This window comes from Salmo salar, chromosome ssa09 (assembly GCF_905237065.1).
Source record: "Salmo salar chromosome ssa09, Ssal_v3.1, whole genome shotgun sequence".
Taxonomy (NCBI): domain Eukaryota; kingdom Metazoa; phylum Chordata; class Actinopteri; order Salmoniformes; family Salmonidae; genus Salmo; species Salmo salar.
Genome location: NC_059450.1, coordinates 132,822,557 through 132,847,141, shown reverse-complemented (window position 1 = coordinate 132,847,141; position 24,585 = coordinate 132,822,557). Strand labels below are relative to the sequence as shown.

The following is a 24,585-nucleotide window of genomic DNA, read 5'->3' as shown; positions in this document are numbered from 1 at the left end:
ACTGACTTCAGAGAGCAAATGCTCAACTTCGATGGCCACTGGCACGCTGGAGAAGTGTGCTCTTCACAGATGAATCCCGGTTTCAACTGTACCGGGCTGATGGCAGACAGCATGTATAGCATCGTGGGCAAGCGGTTTGCTGATCTCAACGTTGTGCCCCATGGTGGCGGTGGGGTTATGGGATGGGCAGGCATAAGCTATGGACAACGAACACAATTGCATTTTATCGATGGCAATTTCAATGCACAGAGATACCGTGACGAGATCCTGAGGCCCATTGTGCCATACATCCATCACCTCATGCTTCAGCATGATAAAGCATGGCCCCATGTCGCAAGGCTCTACACAATTCCTGAAAGCTGAAAGTGCCCCAGTTCGTTCATGGCCTGCATACTCACCAGACATGTCACCCATTGAGCATGTTTGGGATGCTCTGGATCAACGTGTACGACAGCGTGTTCCAGTTTCCGTCAATATCCAGCAACTTCGCACAGCCGTTGAAGAGGAGTGAGACAACATTCCACAGGCCATAATCAACAGTCTGATCAACTCTATGTGAAGGAGATGTGTCATGCTGCATGAGGAAAAAGGTGGCCACACCAAATACTGACTGGTTTTCTGATCCACGCCCCTAACTTTTTTTAAAGTTCCTGTGACCAACAGATGCATATCTGTATTCCCAGTCATGTGAAATCCATAGATTAGGGCCTAATGAATTCATTTTAATTGACTGATTTCCTTATATGAACTTTATATCAGTAAAATCTTTGAAATTGTTGCATGTTGAGTTTATATATTTTTTCAGTGTATGTTTTGTTGTACACTAAAAGCCTTTGTTTGTTTCCTCTAGGGCCACCGTATATTAAGTCACCGCCAGAGAACATCACTGTCAACATATCCCAGAATGCACGCTTCACCTGTCAAGCAGAGGCGTATCCTGGCAACCTGACCTACACCTGGTTTTGGGAGGAAGATAACGTCTACTTCACTAAGAAGTAAAGTTATAATCGAGATCATGTGTCTGATTGTCTGTGTGCCTTCCCTTTGGTCTTTGAGTCTTTTTCACCCTGTCATCTAAAGGCTTTTGAATCTTGTCCTCTCCTGTGACCTTAAAGTATTTTGTACTGTGTCTTGGCATAATTATTATTTGAGTTTTCCAGACCCTGTCTTGATTCAGTGACTTTGAATGTGTGTGTGTGTGCTGGTGCCCTGTCCTGCTCTGGTCCGGCAGCAGTAAGAGAGGGCCTAGCAGGGGCTGTCTGGAGCACGCCAGCCGGGTTAGAATGCTCTGATGACAATTCCACGTGCCTCTTATACTGTAGTAATGATCTGAAGCGTAGCCAGGAGCTGTCAGACTCGCCCCAAGCACCGCTTTATTTTAGTGATGGAGACGTTTTAGAAAGAACAAGTGACTGGGAGACCAAGTGTCTGTCTGGGAGAATCAACCTATCAGAGAGTCCCTTAGAAAGAGCCCATCTCAAATAGTTTTCTAAAGGCCTAGAAAAAGGCTGTGCATAATTAACCCTAGGATAAGACACTACTATCCTAGTTGGGCTGCGTACAATGTTTGGTCTATCCTTGGAGGCAACAGTCTATCACGAAAGGGTATTTTTGGTCTAATCATACGATTTATTTACTAAAAAATATTCATAGTTTAGATTAAAATATTCCCTCTGCTATTTCTTTTGCATAATGTCCTCTCAAATATTGCTCAAATGAACATGGTGTGAGGTGTGTTTGTTCTTTGTTTGAAACACAGCGGGAATAGAATATCTGCCAGTGTACTCTTCATGAGGGTACTTCATTTAAAGTGGCAGTGCGAGAGAAAACACTAAGGCTGCAGCATCAGGTGATTGTGGAAATTAGGGGATTTATTTGACATACAACTGCTTCATCTTTTGGAACCTATTCAGCCTGGATGGGTTTGACCAAATGCTGCCCTCTCATGGCAAGCTTGTGCAATTACATTAATGCAGCCCCCAGTGTGTGAGTGTGTCTCTATGCTATGGCATATTCGATAACTGTCTGCTTCATCTCGGCAGTGACCTGAAAAACCGAGTCCGCATCCTCATCGATGGAACCCTCCACATCTTCCGGGTGAAACCAGAGGATGCTGGGAAATACACCTGCAGCCCAAGCAACAGCCTCGGAACTCCACCGTCAGCATCAGCACACCTCTCTGTTCAGTGTGAGTGTTACCATGGTGACGGAGGGAGGGAAAGGGGGAGGGGCAGACAAGGCTGGCTGGCTGTACTGGAACAGGAGGAGAAATAACAGTATCACAACCTGCATAATGGCAGCCAGAACACTGCTGATGTATTGTCATTGGTGATGCACTACCATACATATTGCCCTGCTGAAACTTTTCCACCCTTGGCTGAATTTCAGAGTCAAAGGTCGGGACGAGGGAATGATTAGATATTCCTACTGCTCATCATCTTGGCAGGGCCTCTCTCATCACCATATTCTTAGCATTTTTTCCCCGTCTATGATTCCAGTCTCTGTAGAGTTGTTTATCTTCCATTGCTAGACACTGAAAGAGACAGTCTGCTAGTCTCACCCCATAGCATGCTGCTCAGTCTCCCCTTAGAGAAAGAGTCTTGGTCTCCTCAATGTGCCGGACTGAATTGAAACGGTGACCTTTTATTTCATCTGCTATGTGGGGGGGGGAAATGCCACCAGGCCGGATGTCTAAGTGTGTTTGCTACTATGCTAATTCCCTCTGGAGTCGCTGGTCATTGATTTCTGTGTTCTTAGAGAGAGAGAGAGCGAGAGAGAGACAGTAGCAGCTGACCATGACTGTCTTTGTGATTGGCTTCAGAGGGTGACCAGAGCCCCTCGCTGAAATGAAAAACCAAATTCAACAGTCTTACACAATTGTCCTTTTTCCTGTTATGTACTATCCAAGTTGATAGCTAAAGACAATTAGTTAGCAGCTAGCTTGGGCCGCCATAAAGTCACTTATAAAATACTATTTCTTAAATGGCTTCCATATCGACCAACTTATTACAGGAGAAGTACCTGGCAGTTGTAATTGTGATTTAACAGTTTCAGACTTCATGCTCCAGTCTATTTTCACTGAAAACATCTCCTGTCCATCTGTACAAAACCTCGTGCTCTGTCCTCTCTGACATCTAACCTCTGACCCTCAGACCCTGCCCGCGTGCTCAACATGCCCTCCATCATATACGTCCCACGGAAACTGCCAGGGATCATCCGCTGCCCAGCGGACGCCAACCCGCCGGTGATATCAGTGAAGTGGGAGAAAGATGGCTACCCTCTCAGAGTGGAGAAGGTCAGTCTCAGTCTGCCATCTGTGGGGGCCTCTGTCTGTCTGGACTGATGCTGATTACACCTCATTCACCATAACAGCTGTTCACAAAGTATCCCAGAGTAGAATTGCAGATCTTTCCCTTTTAGACCATAATGAATGTGATTTATATGGACGCGGATCCTAGATCAACACTCCTTTAACGCTGTTTGAATACAGGCCCTGACATGTTGTGGAGAATATTGCATCCCTGTGATGTTGAGTGTACCTCCTCTCTCCTGTCCCAGTACCCCGGTTGGAGCCAGGCACCGGATGGAAGTATTCGGGTGGCGGAGGCCACAGAAGACTCCCTCGGCACCTACACCTGTATGCCTTACAACGCCCTGGGTACTATGGGCCAGTCCGACCCAGCCATTCTGGTGCTAAAGGTACTGGTACTGGAAGAAACCTCTGACCAAATGTGATATGTGTAGTCTTCTCTCCCCCCTTTTGGTGAGACTTGTTGTGAGACTTGGTCTGTGACATTGTGTGTGTTGGCCCGGCCCACAGGATCCCCCCTACTTTAACGTGAGGCCTGGTGGGGAGTACCGCCAAGAGGCTGGTAGAGAGCTGGTCATCCCCTGTGCTGCCTCGGGAGACCCTGAGATACCAACCATCACCTGGAGGAAGGTATGAAACCACTCTACAGCTGGGACTAGTCTGGGAAGAGAGACATGGAAAACTCAAACTGCTTTTTTGATATAACAACCAGGGAACTGTGTGTGTGCTTGTGTGTGTGTGCGCATGTGTGTGCATGTGTTCAAGGTGGGGAAGCCCAGCAAGAGTAAGCACAACATCCTTTCCAGTGGCAGCTTACAGTTCCTGTCCCTCAGCAAGGAGGATCATGGGGAATGGGAGTGTGTGGCCACCAATGTGGTCACCAGCATCACTGCCAGCACGCGCCTCCTCGTTATTGGTACCGTCCCCTGTGACCTCATAACCCTCTGTCCCCATGCATGTCTGATGATCCTAGTCATCGGTACAGTCCCCCCTGTATTTTCTCAGCTCTTCAGGGTTCAGAGTTTCAGTTAATCTTAATTGAAGTAGTTTGACAGCAACCCTGCAGCTTTCTGTTCCCATTCATGATGACCCTAGTCCCAGCTGTACTGTATGTATACTGAAGTACTGCTTAGACATTCATGATGACCCTAGTCCCAGCTGGACTGTATGTATACTGAAGTACTGCTTAGACATTCATGATGACCCTAGTCCCAGCTGGACTGTATGTATACTGAAGTACTGCTTAGACATTCATGATGACCCTAGTCCCAGCTGGACTGTATGTATACTGAAGTACTGCTTAGACATTCATGATGACCCTAGTCCCAGCTGGACTGTATGTATACTGAAGTACTGCTTAGACATTCATGATGACCCTAGTCCCAGCTGGACTGTATGTATACTGAAGTACTGCTTAGACATTCATGATGACCCTAGTCCCAGCTGGACTGCATGTATACTGAAGTACTGCTTAGACATTCATGATGACCCTAGTCCCAGCTGGACTGTATGTATACTGAAGTACTGCTTAGCCATTCATGATGACCCTAGTCCCAGCTGTACTTTTTAAGTACTGCTTAGACATTCATGATGACCCTAGTCCCAGCTGGACTGTATGTATACTGAACTACTGCTTAGCCATTCATGATGACCCTAGTCCCAGCTGTACTGTATGTATACTGAAGTACTGCTTAGACATTCATGATGACCCTAGTCCCAGCTGGACTGTATGTATACTGAAGTACTGCTTAGACAAGTGACTTGCTTGCGTATTTACAGTACGTATGAGTAATAAGCGTGCCTCAGGACTTCTCACAGTCATACACCCTAGCTGGCACCTTCCCAAGTGTCCCCTCACTGGAGTGACAGGTGACATGTCAGATGTGCTGAGTGTGGAGAGGACAGCTTTGACGTTTAGACCGTAGTGGTCAGGACAGCAGGTCTCCATTTAATCCCAGTTAAAAGGTGCTGGGTCTTGGGATGATGATGGTCTGGCCAAGCCATAGACCTTCACTCACCTTTACCTCACCATTGGTCAACACCTCACAGTACAGGGCATTAGCCAATCAGATAGGCCATTCACAGCCATTGTAGACAGTTATATACTGTAGAGGACTGTGAATGGTAATGACAGCACAATGTACATTATTTGACTTAATAGGACACATTTTTGGACAATGATAGTCATTCTGAGTGAGAAGGCTTTTTATACATTGACAAAACAGCTGTTATGGGAATAACACACTTGACTCATACTGTGGTTATTGAATAATGGTCATCCTAACCTTCACTGTACAGTACATATAGACCTAACAGATTGCGCTATCACTCTTTAGTGTGGGCCAGAGCAATATACAGTAGAGATATAGAGAGGTATACTGTAGATGGCTCTGGTATTAAATATGATGGTCTCTTTTCTCTGACCCTCAGGCACCAGCCCACATGCTCCAGGCAACATTCGTGTGTTGCCCTCGGTGACCTCGGCCAACGTGTCCTGGGAGCCGGGTTACGACGGAGGCTTTGATCAGACATTCTCAGTGTGGTACGGCCCAGTGTAAGTACTCCCAGCATGCTCTAGTCTACTATCACATCTTATACTCAGATTGCAGCTGATTCCCCTAATAGAGGTGGGAGGACAGAGACTTTGGGGATTGATCTTCAATAGATATGTAGATATGTAGGGATCTGATTTGTTATCAACAGGGCTGTTGCGGTGACCGTATTACCGCCACACTGGCGGTCACAAGTCATGAAGCCAGTAAAATTCCACATGAACGTTTAGTCATGGTAATTAGGCTTCTCTAAGCTCTGATGCTGCTGCTGGTCGTTACTAGCTTACCAAACTTGCTTACTACCTGGTACTCAGCATGACATCAATGCAAATGTAATCAAAAATCCAATCAAACACTTCAGGAGAGCCCATGAGCTCCTGTTGCGCAACATTTCTATAGGCTATGCAATTGCGCTAGAAAACAGAGTGATGGCCTCTATTAAAAAGAGGAGGATCAGCTTTCTATAGACTAGGCCGACTATATTTATTTCTCAACCTTCCTAATATTAAGCACATTGCTTATCTTTACAACAGTAGTATAGCCTACCTGGCTGGCATGAAAATAAACCACGGGGAAAAGCGTCCTCCATTCGCTATTTAAATGCATAGATGACATGTTTCGATACAGGTGCACGGTAGGCAATTAAGGTCACAGTTATGAAAACTTAGGACACTAAAGAGGCCTTTCTACTGACTCTGAAAAACACCAAAAGAAAGATGCCCAGGGTCCCTGCTCATCTGCGTGAACGTGCCTTAGGCATGCTGCAAGAAGGCATGAGGACTGCAGATGTGGCCAGGGCAATAAATTGCAATGTCCGTACTGTGAGACGCCTAAGACAGCGCTAAAGGGAGACAGGATGGACAGCTGATTGTCCTCGCAGTGGCAGACCATGTATAACAACACCTGCACAGGATTGATACATCCGAACATCACACCTGCGGGACAGGTACAGGATGGCAACAACTGCCTGAGTTACACCAGAAATGCACAATTCCTCCATCAGTGCTCAGACTGTCCTCAATAGGCTGAGAGAGGCTGGACTGAGGGCTTGTAGGCCTGTTGTAAGACAGGTCCTCACCAGACATCACCGGCAACAACGTCGCCTATGGGCACAAACCCACCGTTCCTGGACCAGACAGGACTGGCAAAAAGTGATCTTCACTGACGAGTCGCAGTTTTGTCTCACCAGGGTTGATGGTCGGATTCGCGTTTATCGTCGAAGGAATGAGCGTTACACCGAGGCTTGTACTCTGGAGCGGGATCGATTTGGAGGTGGAGGGTCTGTCATAGTCTGGGGCGGTGTGTCACAGCATCATCGTACTGAGCTTGTTGTCATTGCAGGCAATTTCAACGCTGTGCATTACAGGGAAGACATCCTCTTCCCTCATGTGGTACCCTTCCTGCAGGCTCATCCTGACATGACCCTCCAGCATGACAATGCCACCAGTCATACTGCTCGTCCTGTGCGTGATTTCCTGCAAGACATGAATGTCAGTGTTCTGCCATGGCCAGCGAAGAGCCCGGATCTCAATCCCATTGAGCACGTCTGGGACCTGTTGAATCAAGGGTGAGGGCTAGGGCCATTCCCCCCAGAAATGTCTGGGAACTTGCAGATGCCTTGGTGGAAGAGTGGGGTAACATCTCACAGCAAGAACTGGCAAATCTGGTGCAGTCCATGAGGAGGAGATGCACTGCAGTACTTAATGCAGCTGGTGGCCACACCAGATACTGACTGTTACTTTTGATTTTGACCCCCCCTTTGTTCAGGGATACTTTATTCCATTTCTGGTAGTAAAATGTCTGTGAAACTTGTTCACTTTATGTCTCAGTTGTTGAATCTTATGTTCATACAAATATTTACACGTTAAGTTTGCTGAAAATAAACGCAGTTGACAGTGAGAGGACGTTTCTTTTTTTGCTGAGTTTAGATTGACATAGGCTAGTGCTTTTGCTGTACGTTAGGCGTACTCATCTTGTTGGCTGACTAAAGTAAATGTGGACAGTTCATCCAATATCTTCAATATGCTCCTCGGAATTGGATAAGGACGCATGCAGTTGCGTCCCCGATCTGTCTGTCTTAACAGAAAGACCCAATCACTGACAGAGAGCAGTGTGAGTGAGAGGCGCTTCGGATTGCAGCACACTCAGGGAGAAGGGCACAACGCAGCACTCCAGGTCGCAAAAGGCATGGATTTTTCTAGGGTGCATGACGGCCACAAAGGGGATGCCGCGGTGAAATTTGAGGCATTATCAAGTGCTTGTCAAATTGTGAATGACAGACTACTGGAGTGTGTACAGCCTGCACAAAAAAACAAAGCATAGCTCATGTCTTTCGAGTTACTTTATTCAAATCATCATTAGAGTCTCATCATGCAGCCTTACAATGTATTAAACATCCAAACATACAGCCCAACGTTTGTATCACAACTAAAGTTACATTAATAACTCTAAATTAAGCATATAGGAGTATCTATTTCTTTGTTAACTGCTGAACACAGAATAGCCGCATGTGCACACTCCCCCAAATCGTTTGGAGACAATATTTATAATTTATTCAGCTTTGTTTGATTGTATTGTAGACCTGCTGTTTTCAACTCTCTAGAGACAGCAGGAGTGGTAGAGATACTCTGAATGATCGGCTATGAAAAGCCAACTGACATTTACTCCTGAGGTGCTGACCTGTTGCACCCTCGGCAACCACTGTGATTATTATTATTTGACCCCGCTGAACATTTGAACATCTTGGCCATGTTCTGTTATAATCTCCACCCGGCACAGCCAGAAGAGGACTGGCCACCCCTCATAGCCTGGTTCCTCTCTAGGTTTCTTCCTAGGTTCTGGCCTTTCTAGGGAGTTTTTCCTAGCCACCGTGCTTCTACACCTGCATTGCCTGCTGTTTAGGGTTTTAGGCTGGGTTCCTGTACAGCACTTTGTGATATCAGCTGATGTAAGAAGGGCTTTATAAATACATTTGATTGATTGATTATTCTTCATACTATAAAATAATATAAAATAATGCCACAGAATTATAAGCAAATCTTGTCTGCTAAATTAACTAGTGTAGCCCCCAGCCATTTGGCATAGCCACATCAGGACCTAACATAAGGACAACTGAGTATGCTATTCTGTTCTTCTGAAATAGACTACATTTTCTTCATATCATGCTTCTTTAGACCTGTCTAAAATAAATCATGGATTTATTGTGAAGGTGTAGGCTATATTACATGGATTTATTGTGAAGGTGTAGGCTATATTACATGGATTTATTAGCCTACAATCCATTTTAAAAAGTCTACGTGTGGAACCCAGGAGATGCTAGAGGTGCTTATGTTAATTAACGGTCAATTACCGTGAGACTGACAGTTCTTTGCTTGACAATCACCGGCTGACAAAATGTTGTGACTGCTACAGCCCTAGTTATCAGTAAGGAAATATTGAATTACTTGAATTATTACAACGGTATCCAGGGAGAAACATATAACGGTATCCAGGGGGAAACATATAACGGTATCCAGGGGGAAACATATAACGGTATCCAGGGGGAAACATATAACGGTATCCAGGGGGAAACATATAACGGTATCCAGGGAGAAACATATAACGGTATCCAGGGGGAAACATATAACGGTATCCAGGGGGAAACATATAACGGTATCCAGGGGGAAACATATAACGGTATCCAGGGAGAAACATATAACGGTATCCAGGGGGAAACATATAACGGTATCCAGGAGGAAACATATAACGGTATCCAGGGGGAAACGGTATCCAGGGGGAAACATATAACAGTATCTAGAGGGAAGCATACAACGGTATCCAGGGGGAAGCATACAACGGTATCCAGGGGGAAGCATACAACGGTATCCAGGGGGAAGCATACAACGGTATCCAGGGGGAAGCAAACAACGGTATCCAGGGGGAAGCATATAACGGTATCCAGGGGGAAGCATATAATGGTATCCAGGGGGAAACATACTATCATCAACAGACAGGTACTACAACATAATTTTGACAGCACAATGCTAATGGTTTATTACTCAGTCCTTCAGTAATATCACTCAGTTACTCAGTATTTGTATTTACATTATTTGCATTGTTGAAGAGTTGGGCATACAGTAAATCACAGAAGATGCATAATTCATGTGTTCATTCATTTATTAAAGGCGTAATGGAAAGACATTGCAGTAACATTCTATTAGACAACATCCACGAGGTGCCATAAAATCTCCATTATCATTTTATGTACATGTCAGCAGTCATACGAGCCATACTGTGTTGAATGGGGGCTGTGTGTGAATAATAATCTGATAGAAGTGGTGCTTTTGGCAGTCTAATATTAACAGCCATTCTCATCCATCTCTCTGGCATGGCCTGGTGACACCTTAATGGACATTTGTTGACTGTAATATTAAACCATGTGCTTTGAGGAACATTGCATATACATGGAGGCATCTCTTGTGTACTTAAATAATGAATTACTTTGTACAGAGAGCTGTTACTATAAATGTACGAGTCAAAGTGATCTAATTACCTTTAGTTAAGATTACAGAGATGGTGACGTGAATGTGAAGAGGACATTAAACAGAGTGAGATATAGCCTAGCAACAGTATTGTATTGCAACACTGTGGCCCACTGCCTGTGTAGTTTGACAGAGGCACACTACATAAGACTGTCTATCTACTGTACACCATATCTGCTATCTGAGTGTTACCAGGATGGCCCATTGACCTTATAGTCGGGGTGCAGGTTAGTTAGTATTGATACCTCTCTCTGTGTTTCTGTCCTCCAAGGTTGAAAAAGGAGAATTTTGGCCCCCATGACTGGCACTCCATGCCGGTGTCGGGGTCTCAGACGTGGTTGGTGGTGCCGGGACTGGAGCCCAGGACAGAGTACCAGTTCAGCGTCCTGGCACAGAACAAGCTGGGCACAGGCCCTTTCAGCGAGGTCGTGACGGTTAACACAGTAGGTAGGTGGCACCAGCGCCAGAACAACTGCCTACACTGGACTGATACAGTATGCCTATACTTGTATTTTATATTTATTAAGGATCCCCATTAGTTCCTGCCAAGGTAGCAGCTACTCTTCCTGGGGTCCAGCAACATTAAGGCAGATATATACAATTTAAAATATTACAGGACATTACATTTCATAACACTTTTCACAACACATTGTGTTCCCACAGGCCACTACTCTACTATCACATATCTACAATACAAAATCCATGTGTATGTGTGGATTTAGATACCTGTAGATACCTAGAATTTACTATTTGTAATGCATGTTTTTTTAGATAACTCTATAGCTTATGATATGCCTTAACTTGAAATATAAAAGATTTGTATTTAAATGTTTACACATCAGTGTGTCCATTTCAGACATGTCATGTTGATTCTGTATGCTCACAATATCATTGAAACTACTGCTCTCTAGAGCTATGTTCTAGAATGCAGTTTGAAATTGCTCTCACCATCTTCTGTTTATCTCTGATTGATCACATGTGAATGTATGGGTTTGTTATGGCTGTTTGAATAATATGAATTGCTTAACTTCCTTCTAAAACTGGTCTGTTCTCTTGTCCCCTTAGTGTCTCCCCTGAGTACCCCTGAACCACAGGTGCTTCTTACTCCACCACGGTGCCTCACAGCCAATCGCACGCAGCACGGCGTCCTGCTCACATGGCTCCCGCCAGCCAATCACTCCTCGCCTGTCGACCGCTACATCATGGAGTTCCGTCTCGGAGAGAGGTGGGAGGTCCTCGACGATCTGATCCCTGCCGCTGAGACTGAGCTGATGGCCAGGGACCTAGTCCAGGTAAAGGACCGTAAACACCTACATGTATAAACAATGCTGTCTGTTTATAGTGACTACTGCCAATGTGTAATTAGTGTCATAACTTGTCTATAAGATAATAATGAACACTTTACAAATGACTTGTAAATCCTATATAAATCCTTTTAGGTATACCTTCATGTATTTGTAAGTCGCTCTGGATAAGAGCGTCTGCTAAATGACTAAAATGTAAAATGTATACTCAAACTGTTATTTCTATTATTTTGCCAATGGCAGTTGTTTTGGGGTAATGACACCGTTATTTTGAGACAGTGGTTATGCTGAGGGGAATTGGACTGTGGATGTGTTATGTGTGTGGAATGGACAGTGGAGGAGTGTGTTGTTTTATGTCCCTGGCAGGAGTCCTGGTATGAGTTCAGAGTCATGGCCGTCATGGATGACCTCATCAGTGACAGCAGTAATGTGGTGGGAGTGTCCAGCACAGGTAAGTGTTACACATAATATATTACACTACAATTCAGAATTAGATTAAGAGTATATTCAAATAATATTCCCAAATAGCTACAATGGAATGGAATCTTTTTAAATGCTGCTGATATGTCACTCCATTACATCCATTTACCCCCCCCCCACCCTCCATTTACCATTTACCCCTCCCCCCCACCCTCCATTTCTGAACCCCTGGGTACCTTTTCCGCTTCAGATCCCTTCCCCCCTACGGAGGTGACTGAAGAGGGGTTGGCGCGGCCCGTGGTAGCGGGCGTCGTGGCAACCATCTGCTTTCTGGCGGCTGCGGTGCTCTTCAGTACTCTAGCAGCCTGCTTCGTCAACAAACAGCACCGACGCAAACTCAAACGCAAACCAGGTATGCCTCCAATTCCTCTAACTGTCTAACTTCTACTGTTCATTCACTGGTCTTGGTTGTAATCTCTATATCTCTGTTTTGTCTCTTCTAAGACCCTCCCCTGTCTGTAACACACTTCAGGAAAAGCATTGACTCACCGTAAGTACTAAAAATTTGTAAGTCGCTCTGGATAAGAGCGTCTGCTAAATGACTAAAATCTAAAATCTAAAATCTAAAAACAAACCCAGAGAGATTAAAAAACAGGAGCCAACCTTTTGAGCTCATATGTCGATTCACAATGCAGTAGTCACTGGATTGAATTTAGATGCAACAATAAACTCCTCTTTACCTGTCTTAAGAGTTATTGTTATGGCCTCTGTTCACTTCACTCCTGTTCAGTACCAGCTGTCAGGGCAGGGTATCTTTGCTAGGACATAAATATGGTTTGGATGTATATTGTGTGTATGTCAAAGGTTTGGAGAGAGGTCTATGTTAAAAGGAATTGGATGTGTTGACTTGCATTATAATGCATGTTCCAGTTGTTTATATCAGAATAGTGAAGTCTAGTCCTCTTGTGACTCCGTGATGGTCCCTCCTGTGTTGTGTGGAGGTTTGGCTTAGTTGACAGATGACCGTGGCCCATGTCATTTGTGTGTCTCCCACCGCAGGCCTCCTCTCACCCCCTTGCCCGGGGTAGAGCCCTGTTGGGACGCGCCAGCCAGGAGCAGCTACATGCCCCCACCAGCCAGCTCCCTGTGAGTGCTTAGCTGCTTGCACCATGCCACAGTGTGTGCTGTGCTGCACTACGCTATGCTGGCTTGGCTGCATGGATAATAAATGAATTTTATAGATTTTATTTACTTAGTGCTCTGCTGGCCTAACCGCATGCACAGTATACATTATATGCACCGTATAGGGATTTGTGTTTGCGTTGGCTCAGCTGCATGCACTGTACTGTGTATATGCACTCTATAGTTGACTGTGTTGTTTACAATGCTGCTCCTGGTGTGTGGCAAATAGAAAAAAAGGGCTAGTTGGATGTCATCTGCTTTATTTTTATGCCATAAAAGCATTTGGCGCAGCATATGTCCCCAACAAGACAAATGGCCCTCGGTTTTTACCCAAGAGCAAGTAAAAAAAGATCTGTGAGACGGTTGTCATGGCTGCTTGGTAACGGTTCCTTTCTCATACTTTCGCTGGGGCTACAGTCATTAGCTTCAATGCTAGCAGAATGCACTGGATACTATCAGGTTGAATACAAATGAAACAGGTGTATTTGCTTTGACATGGTGCCATGGCTTTGGATTTTATCAGTCTAGCATAGTAGTGATGCCTACTGTGAATAACATGCTATTTTACTGTGTACAATTAGGCAGTTTATTGATGAATAACTGCTGTTTAATAGGTTCATTATGAAGCCATCATGTTTGAGTGTCTGCCTCTGTGTTGGTTGTGCCTGACAGGCTGTCCTCTGGGAAGATCAGTCCAGAGAGCTCCCCTCCCGCCTCGCGGCCCCAGTCCCTGTCTTCAGATGGGGCCCACGGCCCGGGCCTGTACGTCAGGAGGCTGCCAAGCCCTCAGAGAGACAAGGACAAAGAGCTTTCCTTCTACAAGAAAACCAAGCGTGCCATAGCCAGCAAGAAGTACAGCGTGTCCAAGCACGAGGCAGAGGTCACCAGCCCCATCGAGCTGATCAGCCGCGGTCCCGATGGTCGTTTCAGCATGGCCAGCCCGCCATCAGCCCACCGCCGCATCCAGGGCTTCCCATTCGCCGAGGAGTCCGACATGTATCCTGAGTTCCGGCAGTCCGACGAGGAGAATGACTTTGACCCCGGGCCCCTGCCCCCGATCATGGCCACGCTCCGACCACAGCTCTCCCCAACATCCTCCAGTCTGGAGTCCACGCAGCCCCCCAACTACAGCCCCCGCCTCCACAGGCCCATGGAAGGTATGAGCTTTGTGGAGGGCAGTGGGCATCATGCTGCAGGGCAGGCCCCAGCCTCCCTCTACAGGGATTTTCCACAGGTCCCCTTCTATGGGTATCTAGGCAGCTGCGGGGAATCGGGTATACCGCCACCTTTTTACATGCCTGACATCAGTCCCCGTAGTTCCACTCTATCCTCCCCCCCAGGCACTGCTGACGGGGGGCCCTACGGTTATCCCTCCATCCCAGAGGAGAGGGAAGAGATGGAGCTCCATCATCAGTACACTGCCTCTGGCCATTCCCTTCCTCATACACACAGTACTCCCCCTCGCTCCCCTCGCTCACCTGACAGCTGGCAGCCTCACGAGTTCCCCTTTCTGGGTCTGGAGGGGCCCCGCTTCATTTATCCACCTCACCACCCCTTACATCATCACCAGGACCTTCCCGACCCTCCACCGTACCCCCCTCTCCACTCTCTCCCCCCCAGCCGCCTGCACCTCCCCAGCCCTCGGCTCCTGCAGCTGGAGGTCCCAATGGCTCCGCAGAGCAGGGACCGACCCCCAGGCCCTCCAGCTAGGCGCTTAGCTATGCAACAGGCCCAGAGTCTCGGCCAGCTCAGACACACGTCCCATGGTGTGGGTGTACCAGTGTTGCCTTACCCTGACCCGGCAGCCCGTGAAGGGAGCCTAAGCACAGCCCGTAGCAGCAGCCCCCAGTCCTGGCTCAGCCCGAGGTCAGGGCGTAGGACAGACCCCTCCCTGCCCCCGCTGGTCCTCCAGCCCTCCCGCCTCTCACCCCTCTCCCAGAGCCCTCTTAGCACCCAGCCAGGTTCTCCAGATATTCTAGTCCGCCCCCCGCCCCGCCCCAGCATCCTCCGCACATCCCACTCTCTGGAGATGCCTGAGATCACCCTGCACCCCCAAGCCACTGTCAGTTTCTCCCGAAGGTCCTCCCTGGCCACCTCCCCCACCCAGGCCCAGCAGGGAAGCCGCAGGCCCAGCCCCAGTTACCGTCCCCACATGTCCTATGCCTCCACCGCAGCCAGTTATCCCTCCCAGTCCCCCTCTCCCCCCTTGGAGGGCAGGGATGTGTTCGGGCAGTGGCCATCCCAGAGAAGGACAGAGGAGGAGATGCTGCCCTCAGAGCCCTCCCAACTCCAGATATCCGCCTCAGGGTAGGTGACCTACACCGGTCCGGCAGGGACAGCAACGCACTAACTAACGCACATAACAAACTTCTCCAACCTGGGCACTCAATTCTTAATGTATCCCCAGTTTATAGAATATGACGTAATGTTTTACTTTTGGCATACCAATAATGCATATTTAGGCTTATATGCAGAAAGCATGTATTTGCATCTGGCACACATCTGATCAGTCATAAACAAGTTATTAATAAAAAAATTGGCAATATACCCATCTGAATCAAGGCAAATGATACAATTCATACTTTTAAAGTGTGTCCTTATGACACATTTTGAAATTTAACCCTAGAACAAAGTCACATCTGAAGATATTGATATTGATCTTTGAATTCTGTAATTATTATTTATTAGATATTTGTGTTTTTATCTGTATGGCGACCCATTTTCAGAAGAAAATGTGAGTTTTAACTGCCATAGTTCACGGAAAATACTGTTTGCTAAAGAAAATGTTGGCAGGAAGCCTAACCTAGAATGTGTAAAATGTTACAATTGCATTAAGATGCAATCTGTAGCATAGGATTTCAGGTGGCAGACTTATGGGATCTTTGAGCGAATGCATCCCTAAATAATTAGCTAGCATATACAGTGTTTTTTTTATTGATTGAAAACTCTGAATACTACTCTGAATACTGAATAATAGTAATATTTATTCTTACATATTTAGTTGATTTCCTTGTATTATTGCCCACCTTTGACATCTTAGTAGAGGCTTTCCTTGACTGCTACTGTTTTTTAACTGGTGGTAAATGACACTGTAGCTAAACTAAAAAATGACGATTGAGTGAGACCTACAGTGCCTTCGACCCCTCAAACAAAATGTGAAATGTACAAGGTAGCAAAGTTAATTTAATGATATTCAGCGTCATTATTGCCCACATAAGCCTTCTATTTCAGGAATGATCTTCACACATTTGAACATTTGAATATCAGAGATTTATGACCAAACACCTGTTTTATTTTTTTATTTTTTACCTGAGACCATTTGGACAACTTGATCATTTCTAATTATTATCTATTACACCCACATAGTCATACAGTAATCCTCTGCAGGACAATAGAAGACATACACGAGAGCAATATACCTGAGGCGCATATAATCCTCCCCTTTTGTCTGTGTACCTACATGCTTCCCCCTCACACCCACCTCCTACCTTTCTGAATCCCAGGGATTGCCAGGTTAGCGTAAGCGGTCACGGTCTTTTCCCACCCCTTTACAGTGTCATGGTCATATGGGCAAGTATAGTGTAGGCCTGCTGGTTTGTACAATATGAGGGCTCAGGGGTCTTACCTCATCTGTTTTTGATTGATCTCAGCTATCTGGGCAGCGTTGTTGTGAGCCGGTCCCCTACGCCGCAATAGGTAAGGGTCGGACCCATGTCTGAGAGGGGAGGCGTCAGCAGGGGAGGGCTCTAATCACTCTCTCCTTTAAAGGGGAATCGCTGACTTTGGGTTGAGCCTCTTTACTGGATTCAAGTTTGCTAGCTCTAATGCTAACTGCTAACATACAGGTTACATTCCCTACAGTTCTTTGGCACAACATGCCTGCTGTCGAGCACAGTTATTAGGCTGGTGAGCAATATTAGGAGCTGTTTTGGACTGTGGAGCAGTATTTGAAATACAGGCACGGTTTCCCTGCACTCAAAAAAGCCTTGAATCAATAGAGGACCCAGATTACTGATAGACTGGAGTATTCCCCTTTAAAGTTTTGTTCCATGTGCAAAATGCCATGCATGCCTTCTCTAAATATCTCTCTTTTGACTCAAACGTATAACAATAATTCTCAAGACTAAATTCTTCGTCACATTCGTCGTCTTAAGTGCTTTCGTTTCTGTCATGTGACTGTTTTTAATGGCCATTTCCTCTTCCTGTCATGTGACTGTTCTTTAACGGCCATTTCCTCTTCCTGCCATCTCCTCCCGTCAGCATGGTGAAGCCTCTGTACACAGTGTTCATGTTGATGAAAGTGTGCTGTACAGTGTTCATGTTTTATGGAAATGTACTGTATCTAACTAACTGTGGCCCCTGCACACAGTATTTGTGATTATGAAAATGCTACTATTTATCTAACGAGGAATGCTTTAATTCTCATATTTGTCTCCCCTCTCTGCTAATGGCTCTCAATCTCTCTCTCTCTACAGTGACACTATGAAGGACAACACCTCTAAACCTTTGTGTTCCTACAGTATGCCTTTTGAAACAATATGTTTTGGCAGAATCACTTGACTTTAGATATCGTCAAGTTAGGTTTTGAAGCTGGTGTATTCAATCCATTAAATGGCAACAAACATTTAATCTCATGAACCTGAACGTAAATGTTTGGTGTTGATGAGGTTATTTTGGGTCTTAATATCATTACTTGCATCTTTCTATGATGGACTGCAAAACAAGAGTATTCATTATGAGGTAAAAGTATTTTTCAAAACAGATACCTTTCTGTGTAAAGCTCATCAACGTCCTTCAATTTGACATGGATTTACAATTAGCCAATGATAGATACTGCTCATCTTTAACACATTAAAATATATTCAGTATTAGGGTGATTTTGATTGATATGTCATTCATTAAATGAAAATAATCCACATACCGTAGCTCTATCAAAAGATGAGAATCCTCTTTGTTGCCCCACTCAACAAAACAGACAAGCCATTCTCACTGTAGAGCAAGAGGAGCAACTCAGTAACTATAGAAACTGAAGCCTTTCTTATGTAAACTGTTATTACAATTACAGTATAGAGATTATTTTCATTTTATGGGTATCTGAAAGTGACAAATATTGACGTATTCCTTCATAATTATTTTGAGAATTAACACAGTTCGTCCCATAGTACTTTATTAATTCCTCACAATCTAAAGCCAATGAATTTCTCAACAAATCATCAGTTTATTTATGGTTCAATATTACAGCCTTTCGGAATCAATGTCCTCCTGACTCCCCATCTGACTAATCACTGAGAGGATAGCGCTCCCCGGTGGTGAGTTAAAGTAAAGCATGTGTATTGTGCCTGTCTTGTCCTCTTTCTAGGGAACCTCTAGGTGCGTCTTGTGATCCTGCCGGGTCTGAGAGCTTACAGTCACTGCTACACCACTGTATTACTAAAGCCAAGAGAGTGGCTGCCAACACCAATAACAACTCCACTTCCAGGAGAAGAACAGGTCAGTCTCTGAACTAAAGAATAGGCCACAGGCTGACACACAACTGTTTGAAGTACCAATAAGAATAACATTTAGTGAGTTCATTGTAGCCTTGTCCCAAATCTGTTTGTGATGTAAAGCCAAATCCTATCGTTGTCATGCCTATGTAACGACCATACTTGTTTGCTTTACAGCACTTAGACAAGTCAGGGGCCATACGAAATGCTTCTGTGTTGTATCCTCAATAACACTACCTCTCCCTCGCTAGGTGTGTCTCCCTCTCAGACCCAGCAGCAATCCCAGACTCCCCCGGCTCACAGGAAGAGGAAAAGGCAGAACAGGAAGAGCCCATATCTCTTTTTGTCCTCACTCCTGCGCCGCAGCAGACGCTCTGAGGAGGACCAGGCGGCCATCCTGGCCAGTATAGACTCAGACGGGCCCAACTATGGGACCCTACACTGACCACTGACCAGTATGTCCACTACTGTCACTCACAGACAGCCCAAGCCATGGGACGTGACTACATTGACCCACCAACCTAGATCTCCCTATAACTCCCATACACTGATGATGATAATCAGATGATTCATTCCATTCAGCTTTTGGCAGTGGAGAACCTGTCTCTATCATTTTTCTAATATTTTAGAAACAAAATAAAGATGTTTTCCATGTCTCCCTGAGGATAATGTAGTGAGGCTCACCAGATAAAACATCTGTAATGTAAATATATTAAATAATGAAAAGGGGGAGAATCTCTCCTATTGTAGGAAAGTGCATTGATCTAAATAATTCACAACACCTTAAAAGTCACTGGTCAGGAGGAGTCTATCTGAGGTGTTACAGTGACACCGTGGACTATAAAACCTGGTGTGTTCCTTAGACAAGGACCTCAGTCTACCTTTCCTACAATTCAAATAGTGTCAGTATCTAACACAGGGTTCGTATCACAAAATATACCTCAGAGTAAGCGTAGAATTGCTGTAATTCTAGTGGTATATACTGTACGTATTTTACATTATTTTTCAAATGAAATAAATGGTATATAGTATCATACACTTCCCATATGAAATGGATGCTATGGCCTGAAATCTGATTTTGATCCGCATTTAATATCGATCCCAATCTGCATATTTTGCTTAATCCCAAAATAATATTATCATCCAATACGAGGCGTGATATGATATTGGTACATTTCAAACCACTAAAAGACATGTCCTCACTCTCTTGCATGTTGGCTCAAAGCCTTTAACCATGTGATCACATCCAGTAAAGTTGAGCCCATGTTCTTCTTGCTAAGATATACAGTAACCTTGTGTTCAAAAGAGGCCAAATGTTCACTTGATAGGGTGAGTACAGAAAAGGGGTGAGGAAATGTGATGTCTATACAGTGTTTTTCATTAATATGGAGGAAACCTCGAGTCACTTGTGGAATATGACACATCTCTAGGGGCCTTGTTTGCCTTTTCTCTCTTGTTTTTGAAAAGTGAATTAACTGCCTTTTCCTTCGCCTTCACGCATTCTCTCTCTCTCTGTTGGGACTCATTATAAACTCCAGTCTGACGTGGTGCAGACTCAACTTTTTCTGCCAAGGACACCTAGCTGTGAGGAAGTGGTACTGAAGGTGCATTACTCTGATTCTTTTATAAAAAATCTATCTTGACTGTGTATATTCTACTAATAGAACAGACCTATAATAACAATTAGTGATTATGATAAGTGTTATTCATTTCAGGTTTCGAATTGTGGTAATGTTATAACATAGATTTTTTTTAAATCACAATTAAATCAACATTTAAATGTAAATGATACAGAAGTAGTTATTATGCAGAAAGTGAAACTTGCCATTGATGTTCATATTTCAAAACAACTGTAATACTTAATACTGTATTGAAAGATCTGATTGCTGTTGATTTATTATGCGATTTTAACCAATGGGCTTGTTAGATGACAAGTGACAACATTTGTGTTACAATAACTAAGGTGAAACTCAAGGTGGGGTGGCTGTCTCGACTCTCGACTGTTTATCTCTCTAACAACTGTATAATATTACCTGCTAGCTATTTCTCTTTATGTTTATTCATTTTAACACTAACCGATAATGAATGTATGTTTTGCTGTACAGGAAATGAATGTCCTGATGTCACAGTACAATGGATGACCTGTCACATGTGGTGGTATTAAGTTTAGGTTTAATTGGCTAGTTGGCACAATAGATTGATTTGATTTATCTCAAGGGGCTAGCTGGTTAGCCAAGGAAGAATGTTTTCCTTTACACTGATGGTTACTGTTAGCATTTTCTTCTCACTCTGTAGACTATACCTATTAGAGCGCTTTACGCTTACACACTGACAAGATGAATCACTGGAAGACATTGACATTTTAAACCCATTTGTCTGACTTGGAGTCACTTTTATCTCTACTGATAGCAATTCAGGAGTTGAACTAGCCATAACAACTCTCTGAATGTATGTTAATTAATACCCTCTCTGCTTGCTATAGAATACAATTCAGTGATCAAAACATCAACTTTATCTGCCCTCTTCACTCACTTTCCAACATATTTTCTTTTGAATTAGTGAAATAGTTGTTTGAAATTGATACATCAACATGCATATTCTAAGAATTGGTTATATGTAAGATATGATGAAAATCTATATTTATAATGTATACATGGTGTGTACTGTATTTGTAAAGATGAAACTAAACAGAAAGATTTTCTGTCCGTGTCAATTATGCTTGAGGACAAAACTCTAGATACAGATTTAAAGCAAATTATATTAGATGTGATGAAACTATTTGCTTTAAGGTAGGAAGTGGACAATATTTATAAAACATCTTAAGGTGCCTCTTTTGTCATATTTTCGGAGACGTTGTTTTACATTTATGGAAAAGTAAATGTTAGCACAGAACAAATGTGTTATTGTCATTTGGGCCTGCTGGCTGCACAAGTTCAGTAGTATTTCTTCTGTTGTATAGTATGTGAATGAATACCAATTTGAAAAGCTTTAGAAGCATCAACGTGTTGTCGCTGGACTAAACCTTATCTGGAACAGAAAACAACTTTTCTTTTCTCACGAGCACACAGGTAGATTCACTCATGATCACTTGCCTTCAGATGTCCAAAGTATGAGAGAAAGAAAAGAGAGACCACATTTTTCATTGAGCCACAATGTCATCGTTATGGGGTACTGTATGTGCTGCAACCGAAGTCGTGTTTACATTAGCTAGAGATGACATACGTGATACTAGGACGTAGTTGCTTTCAACATTATGACTTGGTGCTATGTTTAACTCTGTGGTGCTGTAGATCAGAGGCCTAATCTCTTGAAGTCCTCTGTGTTTTACTAACTCAACTAGTTCCATCGTTGTAGGTCCTATTAGTAAACTAGTGTGATTGGCAATGAGCAAATTGTATTGATTGTGGAATCAGATAGTGGCAATAGATAGTGTGGTGACATTCAAAAAATACATAAAAGAGACTTGTAGCAGTCAATGGAACAATAGTTAGTTTCTGTCTCTGTTACATCCTCTGTCTGTGCTTCCAGGGTACCCTCCAAAGTGTTGTACTTGTGTTGAAGGGGAGATATAATATCCAGATTAGATGGGGAAACCTACTTGGTGTGAAGTTATTTATCAGTACTTTGGATCAGTATTAAATATGTAACAGGAGACAGGGGAGGGAATCTGAGCCTATGGTCAGGGTATGAGAAGGTTGTTCTACACTACACACTTCCTACAGGTCAAAACTATTTTTGATTGACAGCACTGTTTTCAAGCACACTACTGCAGGGGCATAACCTTCCTACGTGATTTCTCTCTACTGTTGTCGCAAAGTCTCCTATTGGGGGACAGTATTGTACAGTATAGCCAATAAGAGTATTCATCAAACAGCGTTTGTATTTAAGCTGATTCTTCTCGTATGTTTTGGTAAAGCTGATTCTTCTCGTATGTTTTGGTAAAGGTATTTCTGACACATTCTCCATGTAGAATTTTACTAATGTATGTAGTCTTCCGGGCTCTTTTGCTTAAAAAAAACATATAGTATGTAAGAGGGCTACTTTGGAGGTACAGATGTAGGATCTTAATTTGAGCCAGTTTGATACTGCAGGAAAATAAACCTTCAGCAAGAAAAAATGTGAATTATTATAATGATTATAATTAATGGACATTTTTTTTAGGGGTTGCAAAAATGTTCTTAAGGGAAAATAAAGTCTGAAATGTCAAAGTGGAAATTACAAACTTCAGAAGCCTTTTTAAACCTCAAATACACTACAAGTCTGAAATATCCTGCATTGCAGGAAAGTTCTCCTGCAACAGGGCGATCAAATTAAGATCCTGTTCTGTTAGATCGACTTTTGTTTTGTGTTTTTCTGCCCTAATGCTTTTAGTGCAGGAGCTGGTAGGATTATACTTAGAGCCAATTTGATTTAACTATATTTATCTTGCATGTAGAGACAATACAAAAAAGCCTATTCAGCAATCAGTCATAAACTTTCAACCTGGTTGTGATCAGACAGAAAATGGAATATGTAGTATTTTCTATGTTCTCTGTTTTTCCATGTGTACCAGCACTGAGGAAATAGAATGTATTATTACTGTACAATAAGCGCTACATCTTTGACTGTTTTAACTAATGCTCCTCATCTTCAAGCAAGCCAGTAGTGCTTAAAGGAAGAATATGTAGTCATGTCTTAGCATATTTTCATCCATTGAGCCGTGTGCGTGCTGTACATCACACATTTACATTCTATATTTTATGTTGGCGTCTTCTGCGCATAATCTGTTTCAATATGCCTTTTTAACTGAAACAATTGATTGATATCAGACTGTTCATATGTAAATATTCAGAAGCAAAAACATAAAATACCTTTTACTTTTTGTCTGTTTTAGAATGATAACCTGCTGATAATTTGGAGCTTCATCATTCAGTTCTTTTGGATTGACATCAGGAATTATTTTCCACTTAACTTTTATGTGAGCAATTAACTCATCCACTGTATGGTGCTGTACCAAAGCCTTATGTAAAAAACTAGTCTGTGTTGATTTTCTCTTTTGCCACTGTTGTCCAGGGAATTCAATATTGCCTGGGATCACATGTTACTCACTTCATGTTCAACTGCCATGGAACGTTGTTCTTCAGAATAAACCCTGATACCACCAGTGGCTTCTAGATGATAGGTGACAGAAGCTTATGACCTGTGGCATAGGCTCAAGACAAAGTGACATAGGTTTATTAAAAAAGGCATTGGCACAGTTTTTGTAACATTGGCTCATGAGCGGTTTGACATAGACATACAGCATGTTCTATGATGATCCATGGCATGTCCATGAGAGGTGGAAAGCAGCGTTGCGTTCATGTCCATCATATGTCCATTTCCAACGCTTAGTCCAATGTAATATTTTCCTCTCCAATTTTTGTATTTTGATATAATAAAAATCTAAAACGTGCTTATGTATGTGTTTGCGTTATTTTTGGATTAACAAACTAAAATGGAATTTCTGTCTGACCTTTTGTCTGACCTGTAGAGGTGTAGTTTCAACTACTGGACACAAGGTGTGGGTGTTAGAGAGCCAGACACCATGACTGGCTGCTAGATAAATTATCAGGTCAGAGAAAAGTATTTATTTTGAGTATTTATATATATTATCGTGAGGCTATCTAGTCAGATTTACAGTTCATACAATTGGTATATAGTGAGTTATAAAAATGTCTGACCATACAAGGTACTGTAGACCTATATCAAATTAAGATTATGTTAAATTGAAATCACTTCCACAAGTTGCTAAGTGGGATTATTTCCATTTATAGTATATAACAAACTACTATG

The 24,585-nt window shown here is 43.5% G+C and overlaps 1 protein-coding gene across 4 annotated transcripts in view; it reads left to right on the top strand.

Annotated features, from left to right (window-relative positions):
* LOC106613021 (protein turtle homolog B) overlaps positions 1–24,205 on the top strand; it is a 74,023-nt gene extending 49,818 nt beyond the window's left edge. The window contains exons 6-23 of one of the 4 annotated variants that reach the window (XR_001330407.2): positions 851–995; positions 2,043–2,188; positions 3,153–3,295; positions 3,559–3,699; positions 3,821–3,940; positions 4,076–4,226; positions 5,741–5,864; positions 10,654–10,829; positions 11,448–11,674; positions 12,053–12,137; positions 12,357–12,518; positions 12,611–12,656; positions 13,166–13,252; positions 13,961–15,595; positions 16,939–16,984; positions 17,764–18,028; positions 18,648–18,778; positions 19,026–19,119. Coding sequence is in view for 3 of the 4 variants with exons in the window: in XM_014214849.2 (XP_014070324.1) it covers positions 851–995; positions 2,043–2,188; positions 3,153–3,295; positions 3,559–3,699; positions 3,821–3,940; positions 4,076–4,226; positions 5,741–5,864; positions 10,654–10,829; positions 11,448–11,674; positions 12,053–12,137; positions 12,357–12,518; positions 12,611–12,656; positions 13,166–13,252; positions 13,961–15,595; positions 18,648–18,778; positions 19,026–19,219 (3,713 nt within the window). In the remaining variant the exon portion in view is untranslated. Of the gene's footprint in view, positions 1–850; positions 996–2,042; positions 2,189–3,152; positions 3,296–3,558; positions 3,700–3,820; positions 3,941–4,075; positions 4,227–5,740; positions 5,865–10,653; positions 10,830–11,447; positions 11,675–12,052; positions 12,138–12,356; positions 12,519–12,610; positions 12,657–13,165; positions 13,253–13,960; positions 15,596–16,938; positions 16,985–17,763; positions 18,029–18,647; positions 18,779–19,025 lie in introns of those variants that run through there. The other 3 variants (XM_014214849.2, XM_014214851.2, XM_014214850.2) reach the window with 3 other exon arrangements.
* The last annotated feature ends 380 nt before the right edge of the window (positions 24,206–24,585 follow it).